At 43.3% G+C, this 17,779-nt stretch overlaps 2 protein-coding genes across 2 annotated transcripts; both read right to left on the reverse strand.

Annotated features, from left to right (window-relative positions):
* Positions 1-5,988: 5,988 nt before the first annotated feature.
* LOC103721157 (EG45-like domain containing protein) lies at positions 5,989-8,342 on the reverse strand. Its single transcript, XM_008811234.3, has 3 exons — positions 8,112-8,342; positions 7,724-8,024; positions 5,989-6,502 (listed from the first exon to the last, which is right to left on the reverse strand). The coding sequence occupies exons 1-3, from the start codon at positions 8,221-8,223 to the stop codon at positions 6,496-6,498; spliced, it is 420 nt and encodes a 139-aa protein (XP_008809456.1). The 5' UTR covers positions 8,224-8,342; the 3' UTR covers positions 5,989-6,495.
* A 2,379-nt stretch (positions 8,343-10,721) lies between these two features.
* Positions 10,722-17,316, reverse strand: LOC103721163 (A disintegrin and metalloproteinase with thrombospondin motifs 7-like). Its single transcript, XM_008811246.4, has 6 exons — positions 17,057-17,316; positions 15,636-15,794; positions 14,286-14,453; positions 13,904-14,061; positions 11,996-12,165; positions 10,722-11,215 (listed from the first exon to the last, which is right to left on the reverse strand). Exons 1-6 carry the CDS (start codon positions 17,148-17,150, stop codon positions 11,161-11,163), a joined length of 804 nt encoding a protein of 267 aa, XP_008809468.1. The 5' UTR covers positions 17,151-17,316; the 3' UTR covers positions 10,722-11,160.
* Between the last annotated feature and the right edge of the window lie 463 nt (positions 17,317-17,779).

Here is a 17,779-nt window from a genome sequence, read left to right on the forward strand (position 1 = left end):
ACGTCAGCTAAGACCAACCAGCAGGCCAAATCTACTGCTTGGAGGCTTGCCCAAGCAGTGGCCCATTTCGCCAACAGCCGGCTCAGCCCCGCTCAGGCCTTGCCCAGCGCTTGCGTGAGGTTCGGAGCCAATAGCAGCAGCACGTGGCCAACTGCGTACCCGCTCGGCCACAGCCGTGCCCGAACCCCCGCGCGCGCGGCCCTTCGTGCGCCCATCTAGTCTCAAGCACATGCCCACGCCTCAGGGGCGTGCGGCCAACTGTGTGCGCCCCCCGTAGGCGCACGACCCTCCGTGCGCACAACAGAAACACGCGCACCAGCTTGCGCGCGGCCCCCCGCGCACGCCACAGCCTGCACGTGATCCTCCGACCACGCCCCAGCCTGCGCGCCCTTCAACAGCGCACGGGCCTTCGTGCGCACCAGACTCAACGCGCGGCCCTCCGCACGCATGATCAGCAATCGGGCCAGCCAACGCCCAGGCACCAGGCTGACCTGGCGCCACGTGCACCAGTGCGCGCCCGGCACTCTACGCCCGCGCCTGCATGAAGCGCCTGAACCTCACCATGGCCAGAAAGGGCAGGTGCACAGCCAGGCCGCCAGGCCACCAGCCCACGCTGCGCTAGCACTTGGCACACGCGCAGCAACCTGTTGCGCGCATGCCAAGAGTGGGCATGGACATGGGTCATAACAAGGGGCACCAACCCATGCGCGCGCACCTGAGTGCGCGTGCGCAAGGGAAGGTCCAAGCGCACGGCATGGCACAGCAAGCACAAGGCTCGGCCAACACTGCATTCAGCCGAGCGCAATCAAGCTAATCGGGTCAAAGGCAAGCGCACGGGCTAAGCCAAGCCAAAGCAAGCCCAATCAGACCAAGCCCGCGCACATTGAACCATGACCAGCCAGCACATGCGCGCCCGAAGGCCAAGAAAGGAAAGCCACAGTCGACCGAGCCAAAGGCTTGGCCAGGGGCCAAGTGTCAATCATCCGCGCGCAGCAACAAACAAGGAAAGGCCCAACAAGGCAGCACTCGGCCAAAGACAGCAGGCCGAGCCACATGGCAGAAATTCCAGCGCAAGCGCAGGGCCAAACAAGGAAGGAGGTGTGCAAAATCAAAGGAGTCCGCGGACTCTTCCATAGAGATTTGGTGAGCAAAGGCATGGGCGGTTAAGATGCATCAGGCCGCAAGATGAAAGGAGGACAGAATGCCAAGTCACTGATCCGCGGGAGAGCAAGCAGCTGGATCCGCGTCCCGGCCAACCAAGACCAGCGTCCCGGCCAACCAGGATCCATGTCTCAGCTAGCTCGGGAGCACAATCCAGCCAACCAACAAAGATCCCATATCAGGCCAACCGCGGACAAGTGGCAGCACACGCACGGGACGCGGCCCCCAGCCAACCAGGCGATGCATCCCGTGCATCCAAAGATTTCAACACATGGCCGAAGGGGCCAAACTTAGTTGGAGCCCCTTGCGGTTAACTTAGAAGCTTTTCAATTTTGAATTGTTTTCGCCAATAAGCCATAGGCATTAGGCCTATATATAGGAGCCATTAGGGCCCTTCCAAGGCATCTTTCAATTATCATATTTCTTCATTATAAAGGGTTGTCCCTTAGGTCCCCTAGGTGGAAATTTCGGCTGCAAGGCTTGGGCTAGGGTGGGGTAAACCAACTCCCCTTAGATTGTTCTAGGCAAAGCATGATCCCTTCCTGATCTTGCTAAGAGTCCTTGTTATTTTATTGCTTATTGGAATAGAGTCATCTTTCTTTCATATTGAGCCCCACACTTTGATTCTTTCTCATCGCCGAGCACCTATATTGGAGTAGCATAGGCGTGGCTCCAAAGGGAGCAAGAAGAGAGCGCGTTATCCATATTAAAGACGTCCCATCATCATCTTCATCCTTGGACCTTGGTGTTGGGTTTGGGACTGCAAAGCCTCGCGGGCCAACAAGAGGCCTGGGATTTGGGCCCTTTCGGTGGAAATCAATGAATACTAGGTAAAGAAGGGGCTTCCCGTTCTTGTCCAAGATTCAGCAATCTAGAAACCAAAATGTAAAATCCAAGGAAAATACTCAGATTCATTTCAGGGTGAACATCCATCTCTCTATCCTTTTCCTGTGTTAAGGTCCGAACTTTGAGCTTTTTCAGACAAGAAAAGATTCCCCAATCCTATATCGATTGGTGGAAACGCCATTCTAGCAGATAGACCGAAAGTAGAGCTCCTGTTAATCGAGTCAAAGCCATTGGGACCTAGCTCGGATGAATCATTCGAATCTAATCTGGTTCTGGTGATTGCGTCTAGTAATCCTTTATTTAGTTGGTGGGACTCACATTTCCTATTCTTGAGTCAGTTTTCTCGAAGAGGCTTACGAGCATTTGCGGCACCGTAGGCGAAGGGAATTTGAGCATCGCCCGGGCACTGATCCTCTTCCGTTCGCTTTCAGGAGAACAAAACTTTTATATAAAAGGAAGCCGAACCCACCTTCGATGATCTTAGACTTCACGTTCTCTTAAAATTCCAAATATCAATAAAGCTATCTCAGCTCGACTGTCATTTTGAAAGCCGAGTCTTCGAGAGGTCTACCGTCTGAATCAATTTGAAAAAGACCTAAAGTTAGGGATTTATCAATAGGTAATGTTGCTCCAATACCTAACCAAAGAGCTACTACGGTACCGATCAAAAAGACTGTTGTAGCTATCAAAATGGAAGTTCTTTTCAGAACTGGATACACATCCTTGGTCAGAGCTTCACCTCCTATCGGCATCCAAGACTAGAAGCCCAAAGAGTGAAAGCTAGGGTGAACTCTTGGCTAATCGGTCTTTCTGGCAAACCTATATTCTAGGGTTGCCGATTCTCACTTCTTAGTTTAAGGCGGGACTCCCCTTTTTGGAGCGGAGATTCCACATGCAATGTCGGTGACCTGGAGAATAGGGTTCGACTTCAATTTCCATATGGAGATAGAGGTCTTTTGAAAGTGGATATATCCATCCTGAAGGCCTTTTCAACAAGATCGAAAATCATGCTTTTCATCCCAAGTGGAATGCAATTTTTTATCCTCATTTTGGTCAACCAGTTGTAGAAGCCTTTACTCGAGGGGGTGCTATTTCCCTTGGAGCAGCCCATCCAAGCCTTATTGATCCTTAGTAGCTATCATTAAGCTCTTGTTGGCAAATAAAGAGATATTTTGACTGGAAAGGTCATTCAAAAATGACCAATTCCAAGGCTGTTCCCCTCGACCGCCAAAGACTGCTTTTGAGATATTCCACTACAGATTAATTTGCTGACTGATTCAAGGAGTTAAGCTGATCTCCGGCTGATCCTACCGCAGCCGTCACGCCCCCGTTTTAGCATTTTTTGGGGGGATCTTCTTGACTGTTATTCAAAAGGTCCGATAATGTATGTATATTGGACCCTTTGAGACAGTTATAGGTCCTGGAAGGCAATTCTGATTGGTCAATGAACGAGCCGAAGTGTCCGACCTTTTCCGAGTTTCAGAAAGAGCAGACCAGAATTGCGTCGAGCAAAAATGATTGAAAAGTCTACTGTTTGAAAGAGAGTAAAACGACCCGAAATCCCAGGAGCTAATCCAAAATCACCTACTGATTAGGTGATGCCCGTGCCCGTAGGAATTCGGGTCTGAAGAGGTTTTTACCCTTCCTGCGAAGTACTGATGTGAACTCCCTCTTTGTGAACTACAAAGGAAATCGAATTAGGAAAAACTTCGAACATGGCTAAATCAAATTCATCTAGATCAAAATATAAGAGAAAACACGTAATTAAGTTGGCGGGGGGAATCCCACGAAACTGGACTGATCTTTCTCCGCTTCAAAAAGGGTCTATTTTGATAGATAGAGATAGTATGATGTGTTAGCGTGAAAAGCGGCCAAGACGAGTAGAAAGCGCAAGGCTGACCGAAACGAAACTTCTCGAACCAGGCTCTTGGAAGGAATAAAGGTGTTAGGGAGCGGCTCCCGCACCGAGGCGGGTCTGTAGTCTGTCGTTTTGACCAAAAGATGAAGTTTGCTTAAGTCCGTAACTGAACGAAGTGGAAAACTTCACCGAAAACGCAAGCAGGGATGGCTGATTCATTAAAAAAGAAAGAAAGAAAATAAATGGTCCATTCACAGAAGAACTCCACTCAGCCACTTTTTTGGTAGTAGCGAAAGTAGCGGCATAGATAGCCGCAATAGCTGCAGTAGATGCGGGCTACTTGCTCCAGGGTCTACTAAAGGTATTCCATTCCTGTGTTTACGGGGGCTGTGTTTCAAAAATGAAAAGAGTTTGACGCGTTTATCCGAGTATGATAGGAATTGAGCAAAAGGGGGACTCAAAAGCGGAATTCATCTTTTGTGCCCGGTTTAAACAAAATTGAATTAACAAAAAAAAAAGAAAAGGAAGGGAGAAGAGAAAGATCTTGAATCGAAATGAGATAAAGCATTTAACCAGACAATGTAGGGAGAGATCTCGCGGAGGGCGGTGGGAGGGATGAATCGAAGGCTTCGGAGCTCCAACACCAAGGCCTCGCCGTCCAATATTGAGGAGCGGTTCCACTGGTACCTGAGGCCAGGAGCCCTCGCCCGACTTCGAGACCCCAGGAACAACGCCCGATCTCCTCGATCTATCCTCAAGATCCCGATCCCCCGCCTCTCGGCTCTCTCCTCGCCCCAGGACCCACCGGCGGCTGCCGCTCAGATGGACGACTCCCCATGCTTCGTCATCAGGACCCATGGCCCCGCAGCGGAAGAAGCTTGTTGCTGCGAAGTCCATCTCGAGGCGGGTCTTCTTACCCTTTCATCGCGAAGCTTCTTGTCGCCGGCACAAGTTCTTCATCTCTCTTTGCTCAAGGGATCGGGAGGGGTTAGGGATCGGACAAGAAGGGGGGAGAGGTTAGAGATCGGGAGAGAGAGAGAGAGAGGAGGGGGGGAGATCATAAAAATAAAGTCAGTCAAAATACAATTGATGCATGATTTTTTTATGTAGTATTTGTGGGTGGATGCGGAAAAATGGGCCTCTGACGACGCTTTAGAGAAAGCGTCGTGGGGGCAGGGGCGGGTGGTTTATTAGGACTCCGACGACGCTTTAGAGAAAGCGTTGTTGGGGTATTTGGACTCCGGCGATGCTTTTAGATGTCGTCTAATCACACCGTTTTTATTTGGCCTCTGACGACGCTATGTAGCGTCATACTAATATCATGACCGCTGATGCTATTTAAAAGCATCGGCATATTTTGGCACTGGAACCAAAATTACCGATGCTTCTATCTAGCATCGGTATATAAATGCCGGAATAGTCCATATTTTCTGTAGTGAGACCTGCCTCGATCTCCTTTTAGTTACTTATGACTTGATTATTAGCTTTTTGAAAAACTCTACGATTTCCTGTGTGTGTGCGTGTATATATAATTCTATTGATACCGAGGGAGGCAGAAATGGACAGGCGCATCCAAAGATCTGCCATTCCCTCAGCCTCTCCGCTTATAATGGCACGGGGAGCGTTTGCCCCTGGTTCTTCAACGTCCGCTCAGAACCGTGTGGGCCAAGGATGCAGCCGTTTCAACCACGCCTTTGCTCATCCCGCGTGGAAAAAGGCCTGCTTATGAATGCCGCCGACTTGATTCGGGCGGGCGGCACTGGCCAACCGATTTGATTCCGATGGTTTTTATTATTCTGGAAGACAGGGAAACGTGATGGATACGGCCTCGAGGGTTGGAAGGGACCGCATCAGATAAAACAATCCTCTTCAAGATGCGCGCATGCTTTTGCTGATCGATCCCCTTAAATGTTTGGTCGACCTACTTCAGCTGGATGGATATATAACCAAATCCATCCCAATCACCGCCAATAAATGATTGGTAAACAAACATTAAGGTTGACATTAGCATTGGACAATTTGGTTGGAACTTGGAACGCAGGGTTGGTCTCTAGCTCCATACCTCGGTCCTCAACACGTTAAAATACTGTATTTTAGGCACCAAAGTTTTCAGCTAAAGCCAGAATCGAAACCAACAAAACAATCTCTCAGACTAGTGGGGTTCAACGAGACGGGTCAAACGTTGCTGTCTATCGTCTGGTTCGCAGAGTTGCAGGTTGCCTTCAACCATACAGAGGCGTCGCTTTGCTTTACGCTAATTAAGAAAATTAGCACAGGAGATCTGCTTCAAGGTACAAGCAAGTTTGTTGGTAAATAAATCTGTGCCCGTTTCAGAGACTTGGGACGGACGGAGTCCTTGCTTTCGCAGGGCTGTGCGGGGAAGATTTAGGAGTTCAGGTGAGGTTAATTACCGGGAAGTATATCCCGCTCACTCCTGAGTCCTGGCCGGCGCAAGGAGGAAAAGAAAGTAAAGAAGACGAATAATTTTATCTCAAAAAAAACAAAGGAAGAATAAATGGCACAGTTGAGGGAGGGGGGGAGTAGAAGAATCGACAGCTGTTTTTCTTGAAAAACTAAATGAATTCATTGATGCTTCAGAATTGGTCTGGTCCTGCGATCTCCGGCCCATGTCAAACCCTGCAAAATAAAACAACATTCAGATGAGCAGATATAACACCACAATATCGAAAATTAAGGGCAAATAAATGGAAAAGAAAAAAGAAAAAAGAAAAAAGAAAAAACATTTCCAAAAACAGGGTTTCTTGAATCTTTGCATGCAGCACCCTGTTTGAGACTTTCCGATTGATGCACCGCATTCAAGTATATATGCTGCCTTACAATAAGATATTATTAAGGAATATCAGATCGTTGAATCACAACTAGTTGTATGATATTAGCTAAAATAGCTTTCCTGAGCCGCCTTATATAGTACTTCTCTCCATCTGCGCGCATGTGGTTTACTTGGATTTGGCTTTTCGCTTGTTTTGAGAATTCCAAGACATTACAATTCAAGATCCACTTCCTTAAGAATGATCATGATTAAAAAAAGAAAAAAAATCCTTCAAGCTACTCGGGAACGTAGATTGTTCAGCAGCGAGATCATAAAAGTGCTAGAAGATGCAATGGAGATCCACTGCCTGGTTCGCATCTAGTACGATAAGCAGTTTTACTCGCATCCCTGGAATCAGCATGCACAAGCGATCTAACAGCATCATATATATATGTGCCAACTCAAACGAAAAACAGCGACAGCTGGAGTTGAACGTAGATTCGCATTGAGATGCTTCCTATAATTATGCCAACCCATGAAGCCGAAGTGTTGCATGCCATTAAGCACGCGCAATCTTAGAACACCGCATGCGCTTGAAAAACAAAAATCTTCGAACAATGAAGCAAGACAGTCTCATTTTGACGTACCTAGGCAACTTTACTCTGATGCCATCCAAACCAAAGGACCCTTCTATCACAACCTTATAATCTCATTCTAAAAGACTAGCCAAAAGTACCTAGGCGACTGCTTTTATAAATGTTAAGCGATGACAAGTAATTAGATCACATATATTTATATATCTAACACCTGCTTATGCGATGACCGAGGATATGGAAATTCATTTCACAGCGTCCGGTGAAGCATTTAGATATATCATATTGGTCAAGTGGTTGGTTAATTAGATGTTGCGTACGTACAGTCTTGAGAGGAGATTAACATTAATTAATTATTTCTTGGCTAGAAGGGGTCGCTGGAGATCCGCACCAACTGCGAGGCCTTGTATAGCTTGTTTTTTTTTTTTTGTTTTGTTTTTTCTGAAAAAAAAAGAAGTCAGAGGAGGAGGAGGAGGAGGAGGAGAGGAATCTTACTGGGTGAATTCGATGTTGATGACATCTACCGACTGCTGGGTTATCATCCTGAAGGCAGTGGTTGATAGAACCATGGTGGTCCCATTCCTCGAAGGCATCGAATTCAGTGCGGCGGCCTGATCCAGGATCGCGACCTGGATGGTCCGGCCCCCGGCGCACGCGTCCGGCGTGGCTGAGCTGAGGCATCTCACCAAGTACTCCCTCCCGCAGGACGCGCCATTGTCCCATATCCCCTGCCCGGCGGCCGCGAAGAGATTGTCTGCCGGGAACTGGCCCTCGTCGCTCCCGTGGCATGCGGTAGCTGTTAGAGAGAGACAGAGCTAGAACGATTAAAGGGCAGCAGCTGGCGAAGGAATCGATGGTGGCGACGGGCGGCAGTGGCACTTACGGAGATACGGTGGTCCGTAGAAGGAGGCGGTGCCGACTTCAGCAAGGGATGGCATGGGGAGCAGCAGGAAGGTTAGGAGCCATGGGAGCAGGAGCGGCGGAGGCGTCCACATCGGCGACCGAGGCCTTTCCAGAGAAGATGCCCGGAGATTGCTTCGGATGCGTCAGTTATTATTATTATTATTATTATCAGGACGAAAGAGAGTCGCCTTGGAAGAGATCGAGATGGCTTCTCTGCGAGCATTATTATAAGTTTCAGTCATAATTGTTGCCAACCGTCCTGCCAACGATCCATACCATCTTGGATTTGGTTGTATTTTTTTTCAATATATTTGGCTTGACCAGTCAGCAACCGCAACTAGGTTCCACCGGGATCCCTCCGAAATTAATGACGCAACAAATTACCGGAGTTCGAGATTTTGATATTTTCAAAAACTACTTCTTTCCATCAAAAAAAAAAAAAGTTAACGAATTCTTTATTAAAGTTAATTTATTCCATTTCATTTTTGGATATTTTTTTATACTTTACTATTCTAATCAAAATAAAGTATCAATAAAGCCTAAATATTTTTCTATATTATATATAGTACTCGTTGCAATTTTTTTAGAAGATATATAGATGGGGGATAATATTTTATGTTAATATTCCAATTAAAGACCAGTTTAGAATATGCATCTATATGATCAAAAGAGTAATACGTGAAACAAATTTTTTTCAATATTTATATTTTTTTCTTATTTTATAACTATTTTATATATTTTTAACTTTTAATGTTTTAACGATTGGTGAGTTTGTTTCTTGGTCTAGTTGGTTTCATCCAGGGTTTAATAGCTTTGCAAATTATTGTTTCTCCAGCTTAAATATATCCCTGCAATCTCTACCAAGTGATGTTGTCCACGACACCACACCTTCTTGACAATGAGCTCGAAGTCGGCATGTATCCATCCAAGATCAAAAAAGTTTACAATACTCAAAGTTTGGATCCTCTCAAGTTTGATCCTAAACTTGACAATCTGGTTTTGCAATCATAATCGTCCATATATTATATGATGATCATAATGCAGCAAGATCGAGTGCTGTAGATGAAACAACTAGCATGCGATACAAAAGACCCGTTGTACAACTACCATTGCATCGTACACAGATGGTCGTGATTGCAGAATCGGATCCTCAAAGCTGGGATCATTAGAGGATCCGACTTCATCCATGGGATTCTCATGTGCGATGTGCATCGCGTCTGGCATTGGCACGATAAAAAATGACAGGTAAAAGGTGTTGGGCCCCATGTGAAACTCTGCAGACTTATTCCTTCTAACTTTTTGGGTTGCATCTTCATCGGTCGTGTGTGAGGAGCCAATGTAAATTATATAAAAAAGAAAAAGAAAAACAAAAAGAAAGAGACCAATTTGTGCTGCAGCTGAAGGGTTCGGGTCGTACTTTTCGCGCACGATGTGTGCAAACAGATGGAAGATGGAAGATAGAGATTAGAGTGGGTAGCTGGTCCATCCCTCTAGAAATAGAACGTGCCAAGCGGCATAATGTGTGACAAGAGCATACATCCTGTCACGGTTAGCGGCTGGTCCATCGCCTAAATTCCCGCCGGAGCCGCTGCATCCGGCGCGCTTATTCGTTCCATCCATGTGGCTTGGAATGTGCCACAACATCGTCATATCCAATGGAAAGTGAACTCCGCATATAACGGTAAACAACTAGCTGCTTTCTGTCGTAGAATTCCAATTGCCCCAGTAGACCAGCATGTCAAGTAATCTTTGGAGAAAAGTACATCCTCTAATTGCACCTTGTTTGTTTGCCAGGAGTCACCATCGAGCATCAGAAACCCCAGCTTACCAGTACTCCAGGGCTTTAGGCTTATCCCAAGAAAGGATGGTTGATGTTTGATGCAAAATCGGTCACCATGACATTTGCTGTACCAGAATGCAGCTACCACCGTACATTTCTAATGATAATGTGCAAGGGCCAAAGACCAGATCAAGAGCCTGCTTGAATGCCGATGTTAAGATCTGCTCGAGCCTACTTGAATGCCGATGTTAAGATCTGCTCGAGCCTACTTGAATGCCGATGTTAAGATCCGCTCTCACAAACCACCTTTGAGAAATAGAGTGAAGATGACCGCATGGAGGTGAAGTGAGAGATTATCACACGGAGGAGAAGTGTGTGAGAGAGAGAGAATGTGCAGCGAGCCAGACTGAAAAAAGTGTTTTTATCTTATCTGTAAAATTTTTTAAAAGTCAATGGATTCAATGGCCTTTGATGAATCTTAAAACATCGTTTAGCCGATCAGTTTTGTTTCAGCTCTTTCCCACAGCAGACGCAGTGCTGCCGGATAATATACTCTGCTGTCCAAAAGCAGGCCATGAGCGGACATGTTACGAATGCTCGACCTAAGAGCTAAGCTGGTCAGCTTGGCTGGCATGTAAAGGCAGCACCAATCTACAATAGCCCAGTTACTCTTTCTCATTGACTGAAAGGAGACCATTGCATTCTCGAGCACCAGACAACTCTAGTCATGATCATAACTCCAGACAGTACTGAAAGAAAGAGACTTTCTCCTGATTAACGATTACAACTTAAACAAGAGCCTCTTGCAGATGAAAACGATACCAGATTCGATTTCTTCAAATGCGGATTAGGCTGGTTGTTACAAGAGAATTAACAAAAGAGGAAAAGATCGGCACAAAATCTGTTGACTGGAGTATCAGCCGAGCTCATACTGCTGGCAGCAAGCAAATATGGCCTGCAAGTCAAACCTTCTAAATTTAGAGACGGACTTAACAAGCCGCCTTCTCGTCATGGTAAACCCTTCCCAGGTTCTTTGAAATAAAACAGCGAACAAAAAAAAAAAAAGAAAAGAACAAAGCTTGGCTCCAAAGGTATAGCTTGATAAGACGTAAGAGCTCGGATATGAGAATCAAACTTTTTACAATCATGCACATCCTCCAGCTTGTAACCACTTACACGAATATTCCGAATATGACACAACAAAGAACAAACAATGCCTGCTCCCCTTGAGCAGAAATGAATCAATCTTTCAAGAATATCCTTCAAGCATGATATACACAAAGCCGCTTGGGGTTGAGGTTCTCCTGTTGCAAACAACAAAGAAAAAGGCTCAGAGATATTGTAAGCAAATTGATCAAAGAAATGATGCATCACATCAGACGTTTGGAGCTACTTATTTCAATTCTAGCATCCTAGAACCTTCTATCAATCCAAGTACCAAACCAGTTGATACAATCTTGCAATGAATGAATGACCAGCGTGGTCTCATGCAACATTATCAGGTGGCCATTATCATTTTCATGAGAGGCCTTCCCACCTGCTCATCAGATTACAAGTCATTGCATTGCTTCAGATGAATGACACCATAACCACGCCTTCAGATCATAGGCCACTTCCAAAATGAGTTCAAGTGGAAAGGTGTCAAAAACCTGATCCACTCCTGATGCATGTGATACAGGAAAAGAAAAACGTCCCTCATGGTTTTACTTCCATTTCTGATCCAAGGGCTGCCATTTAAATTTTTTTGGATGGATGCTCCCCGGTACATGCAAATCTTTTTACTCTTATCCCTTTTCCCATCTCTTTTATTTTTTTTGGTGGGTGGGTTGAGGAGAGAAGGGGGGGGTGTGGGTGGGGTAGGTTGGGGGCATCCTCATAATTAATTAATAAGAATACTAAAAAGAATATATAGCTAATGTTCCATACAAATTACAATTGTCAGTTAATGAGCAACAGACTGCTTGTAAAGTGGAGTAAAATTAAGAAGTAGCTGGCCCTCCACTAAAGGTAAACCTCTGCATAACAAGAAGATTCTAATATTCAATAATTTATAGAGATAAAGATATAGCTCGGTAAATACATACCGCTTGTAATAAGTGTAGCCTGCAAAGCCAAGCCCTCCGATGGAAAGAAGTCCAAGAAGAACAAATAATACAACCAACCATCTTGACATCCCCCTTTGCTCACCATTATTTGAATCACTGATGCTGAAGTCTGCACAGCTGTGCAGATTGCAAGGTTCCTGTCTAGCAGGCTGCCACACAACCAAGAGAATGATGAGACAAGGAACATGTGCTATTGTATGATGGAGCTTGGTATATGACGGAGCACCTAAAGAAGAGGATACATGAATTACACACCCTTATGGAACCCTTACAGATTTCAGTGCCCTATTTTATTACACCAGGACACCAAGTCTTACATCAGATATGAGGCTGGGAAACAACAGGCAGAATGAATTTTGAGATGAGGCAGAGGAAGCAATCTAATTTCATTGTCTATACTCCACTCTGCACCAGTATCAGATTATTATAAGCATTTATAAAAGGTAACAGAATACTTGAAGGAATCTTCTGGATTTTATATAGAAAGCAATTCCACAACCCCATATTCATTGAAAGAAAATCCAAAAGAAGCAAGCTATCTTGTTGATATCCTTCTAATTTGTCCAACCTATGATCGATGTGCCCAGAATACTGAGGATCTGGAGTATGTAAATTTTCTTATTCATGGATCAATTGCATCTATACAAGAATGCAACATACTTCTGCCATAATTTGAGGCTCTTTGGATGATAATGTCCTTTAGATATAGATGTAGCTCCAACTTCAAAAATATTGACTGAAAAAGATATTAGTAAACTAAACACTTTTGCAAGGGATGAGGTCAACCATAAAACCTAGTTCTTATTTTAACAAGAGGAATCTAAACTTAATCTATATAAACACTTAAGATGGGAAAAAGAAATGTGCAAGAGGTTCTTTGGTGATGTTACACCAGAATTGTGCAATACAGAAATGACGTTTACAGTTCTCTTCTGAGAATTATGAAATAAGATATTAGATCAGGTAAACAAATTACAAATAACATAGCCCGGATTTCTTATAACGAGCCAGGAAAAATTCTCAGAAGAGAGAACTGAAGGAATTTCTGTAGAACATATGAGAGAATCTTGAATGACCTATTTTAGTTTTAACACTATGAATGAAGAAAGGGTAGAGCTCAAAAGAGAATAGTGAAATTGGTTGTAAATGGATGAAACAAGGCATGTTGACTATGATTACAATTACATTATCAATGTAATCTCAAGAAAGGAACATACTTCACATGCTGGCAATTATCCCCATCTAGATGGAGAAACTTGTCAGTTTCACTTACATGTCTGATGTTTGTAGAAAAAATCTTGCTATTAAAGTTCAAAACCCCAGCCACAACACAGAATCAAACCAAAAAAAAACAATAGATAAAGGAGATAAAGTAGTGTCATTATTCCTTGCCCAGGATAGATTTCATGATTTTCTAGATCTAAAACATCTTGGGCATGTCAATATGGAATTTGAAAAATCCTGTCATATTCAAACATTATGAGTCTTACAACCTTTCAAAATCAACCATCAGCTCCTTTTATTATATGCCACTGAAAATCCAATTGTTGCTGGCAGCATGTCAAAACCATCTCTTCTGCTTCATCACTATTGCTAGTATTATTCATATTAGTAATAGAATTGGTATTATGCTTGTTATCAATATAAATTACCACAAATTTGGCTTTTCTTGAATGAGTTTCATGATCTTCCATCAATTTTGCCTCATTTACTTCCTCTTATTCTTCCAGAACATTGTGTCAAGTTTATATGATGTTTTGTCTGAACTTTTGATGAATTTTAATAAGTAAATGAATTGTTAGATTCATAAACATGACATGAAAAAAAAATGAAAAATTATGACTATGTAACAAAGCCTTAATGAACATGAACACATTTTTGACTGACCATTTCTTCTGCAGAACATCTGCTATCATCTACTGGATAGTGTTTGATGGATGCATCATAATCAATGGATCCAAAACAACCCACATCTCGATAACGAACTCCACCATCACAAGGAGAAGAGCATTTCATCCATGGCCCAGCAACCCACTTGAAAATTTCTGCAAGGGTCAAAAAGTATTGCATAAAAAAAATGTTGCATTTAAAGATAAAATTGCCATAATTTTTTCAATGGATTTCATGTATGACAAACAGGTAACACACACCATGAAGCTCTAAATTCAAGATAACAAGTAAAAATGTTTGCATTACGTCAGTTTGGGAGGAAAGGAAGGTATTTTCAACATAGCGGGAGCATAGAAAAAAAAATGCATATGATATTTACCTTGGGGTTTTAACTGCTTGGCTAACTCTGCACCACTCTTACAATAACCCAATTTGCTACTCTTGTCAATTAGGTAAGGATCTGAGCAATCAGTGCAACATATGTACTCACTGCCAAAGTCCAACTTGATCTGGCATCTTGCACACCTATTTGTTACCCTTGGACTTTCTGCTTATAAGAAAGCAAAAGACAAGGTATTACATATAAGAAGAAAGGTTTATTTTGGGGCTCTAGGGATCTGAACTAAGGAATCCCATTTTCACCTATTGTATTCAAGGTCGCTAAACAATTTTAAGACATACAATTAACAAAAAAATCGAATTAGAAATGGTAATTACATTTAGCACACATATACAAAAATATAATGGCATGCTTGAAAAAGTTTGATAACTGCTATTAAGGTGCATGCACGCACACAAACATGAAAAAAAAAAGCTGTTTTCTACACCATGATCTCTTCTTTTAGTTGTCTAAAGCAAGTCTGGTTACTTTTAGTCCTAAAAAAATACTAGACCAGACTCATGTATGGAGTAGGAAAAAAGAACTTGATATAATGGCTGAAGGTACGTAAAAAGGGAAATGCACATAGAAAACATGCTCAGGAGGGTTCATGCAAATAAAAGAATGGTTCATTGATGTCTCAAACTTTTTCATCATGGCACGTCAACTTATTGGAAAGTGATGTGTAAATGCAATGAATCCTCATTTTATGGCATTAAAGGTACAAGGAAAAGGCAATCTATGATATCAAATCATTAAAAAGATATCTTGGTCCAAATTTTGGTTGAAACATGATTGAGAAAGAAAATCACATCTTGCCGTGTAGAGAGTGAAGTGCTGGCTAATTAAGCAATCTGTTATACAAGACTCTGATTTCATCTTCAATAGGAAAAATGTAAAGGGATGTAATCTTGGAGCAAATATTGCTGGAAAGTACATTCTGATTAACAAAATATTGAAACGATCAAACCCATGAGGCAAGGAGACTAAGCATATTTTTTTGAATAAATGAATGCCTTTTTTTCCATTGGTCAATTGTTAATGCTGGCATCCTTTTTAGCAAATATTAGAGGTTTAGAATGATTTATATTATGCAAATTATGTGAAAGTGCAGGTAGGATTATAGGATAAAAGATGCATACTTTATTCCTTGCAACATATACAACTTTCCAACTATAGAACTTTAAAGTCATCGTCTTCCAACAATAATTGCATCCATGTCATAGAAGGCCAAACATGTTAATCTGCTAAAGTTCAATACTAATTTGCACATACTTTAACAATATTAATAAATTAGCATGGCCATCTTGTGTCACTTAAACACATATAAACAAATAAGTCTCGGCGCACCTGGTTTGCAACAATGGAAATGGGTATGGAAAGGAAGGCATGGTGGGTAACTGGACTCTTCACAAAGACCATTGCAGTTGTCTGACTGATCAGCTATGACATAACCTGCACCACATCCTCCAAGCCATTTGCTTTGACATGATTCAGTCCAGTAGCACCCTACAATTTGAGGATGCAACATCCATGAGGTAACTAACATAAAAAAATGTAACATCGAATGAAACATTAAGTCCACTATCACAAATTTAACAAATATATGGAAATGAAATGCTTGCTTCCTTGGAATAGATCAATGTCATTGTTCTTAAAAATAAACAAGAGATACAGTTGAATTGGAATAAAGTAAGAATTCTGCTCCTGATACATCTTGAGAGGTTCGTAGTAGAACAACCCACAAAAAAAAAACTATGAATTGGAATAAAGTAAGAATTCTGCTCCCGACACATCTTGAGAGATTAGTAGTAGAACAACCCACAAAAAAATAAACCATATGAACATGATACCCAGTTTCAAGCATAGTTTTGATGTTTACTTGATAAGATGATCAATTAATATATTGAATTTCGCGGAATCATACAACACGAGGTGCCACAGATCAAAATCCCTAACTTAAAAACAAAAAGAACACTATATGGTTCCCCGATGATTCAACAAATTTGTGCCAAGAACAAAGCAATTACAAACAAGACCGTAGTTTACCCTCCTGTAGGACACGTCACAAGCAAAAGAGGATGTCGAGAGAAATAAATCATGAACCTCGATTTTACAAAGCTGAAAACAAGATCGCACTTAAAATGACAAATAGCTATATCAAAACAAGAGAACCAGGGAAAACCCTCAGAAAGAGAAAAAAACGAGGAAAGGGCATTACAAACAAGAAAAGACTTGATTCACACAATATTGTGCGAATTGGAGCCAAGAAACAGGCATCCACAACTGAATAACAGCTTCCTCTACGGGAGTGCATGATCGCCAGCAAACTTGATGCCGCGAGACGCTCAAATCATGAGCCCTAAATTGTCGAAACTAACTCCATGATCGCACTCGAAATAAAAGATACCAAGTTGGGAAGGCCCAGACAACTTCACGGTTTGAGAAGAACAAGAAAATGATTTTTTTTTTTTTTTTTGATACAACGAAAAGGAATTTTTTTTGCGAGACAAGAAAAGGGAATGTCAAACCAGAATAGCCGTTGAATTACGCCATAATCGAACAGATTTTAGCTAAAGAGTAAAACAGCCGAACAGATTTGAGCCAAAGAGCAAGATCGTCAGAAAGAAATCCAAATCATAAACCCAAAATTACAAATCTGACTACAAGATCGCACTAGCGACGAGAGAGAGACTCCAGGACCAGATGAATTCCCAACCAGATAAGAAGAAGAGAAGAAGAAGAAGGTATTAGGTCTCCTTCAACGTTACCATGAGAGGAGAGATCGGCTGAGATCGACGGAGCAAGGTGGGAGATTAAAAGAAGATGACCAAGAAATGGAAGGAGAAGCCGCGGTGGAACCATTCCCTCTATCTATCGAGCCTCTCCCCTCTCGAGCGACCGACCGACGGGCCGCGATCGCCGATCTTAGAGGCGGGTAGCTGGATCCTGAAACTTTGCGGCGTTGGTCTCCTACACGAAAAAATCCAAATGTGCGCCGGTTAAATTGATGATACGAAGGAGGATCAGATTTGATGCGAAGTCGGGAATAAATTGATGATTCGCTGCGAATTGTTAAGGCCCACCAGCACTTTGGTGGTTGCCCGGCCCAGTACTTGTGGGCTTAATTGAGTGCACGCCGGCGGCCACTGGCTGTTGAATGGGCAACCACAAAAGGGTCCCATCAGTCCATCGGTCACTGTCGGTTGCTCTACGGGCAACTGATTTAGCCCAAATGAGACAACAGCCACGGACACTGATTTAGTTATTCTTTACTTGGGTGTAGAGGTGATCAAAACCCGGGTCGGGCCGGGCTCGGGCCGGGCTCCACAGCAGAAATTAGGCCCGATGGCTATGCCCAGACCCGGCCCGGCCCGACTGTCGGGCTTAAATTTTTGTCCAGGCCCGACCCGACCTTATAAATCTGGTCCCAGGCCCGACCCGACAGGCCCAACCGGATAGGCCCGACCCGACCTCCCTCCCTCTCTCCCGCT

The sequence above is a fragment of the Phoenix dactylifera genome, chromosome 11, assembly GCF_009389715.1.
Source record: "Phoenix dactylifera cultivar Barhee BC4 chromosome 11, palm_55x_up_171113_PBpolish2nd_filt_p, whole genome shotgun sequence".
NCBI classification, from domain to species: Eukaryota; Viridiplantae; Streptophyta; class Magnoliopsida; order Arecales; family Arecaceae; genus Phoenix; species Phoenix dactylifera.

Bases quoted from the DNA above. Each gene is read 5' to 3' on its own strand.
- LOC103721157 (XM_008811234.3), bottom strand. From the start codon at position 8,223: ATGTGGACGCCTCCGCCGCTCCTGCTCCCATGGCTCCTAACCTTCCTG. The intron at 8,025-8,111 runs GTAAGTGCCACT...TCTCTCTAACAG, and splicing joins CTACGGACCACCGTATCTCC to CTACCGCATGCCACGGGAGC.
- LOC103721163 (XM_008811246.4), bottom strand. From the start codon at position 17,150: ATGGTTCCACCGCGGCTTCTCCTTCCATTTCTTGGTCATCTTCTTTTA. The intron at 14,454-15,635 runs GTGCGCCGAGAC...TCTTATAAGCAG, and splicing joins TTTCCATTGTTGCAAACCAG to AAAGTCCAAGGGTAACAAAT. The intron at 12,166-13,903 runs GTCAGTCAAAAA...GTTGTGTGGCAG, and splicing joins GATGTTCTGCAGAAGAAATG to CCTGCTAGACAGGAACCTTG.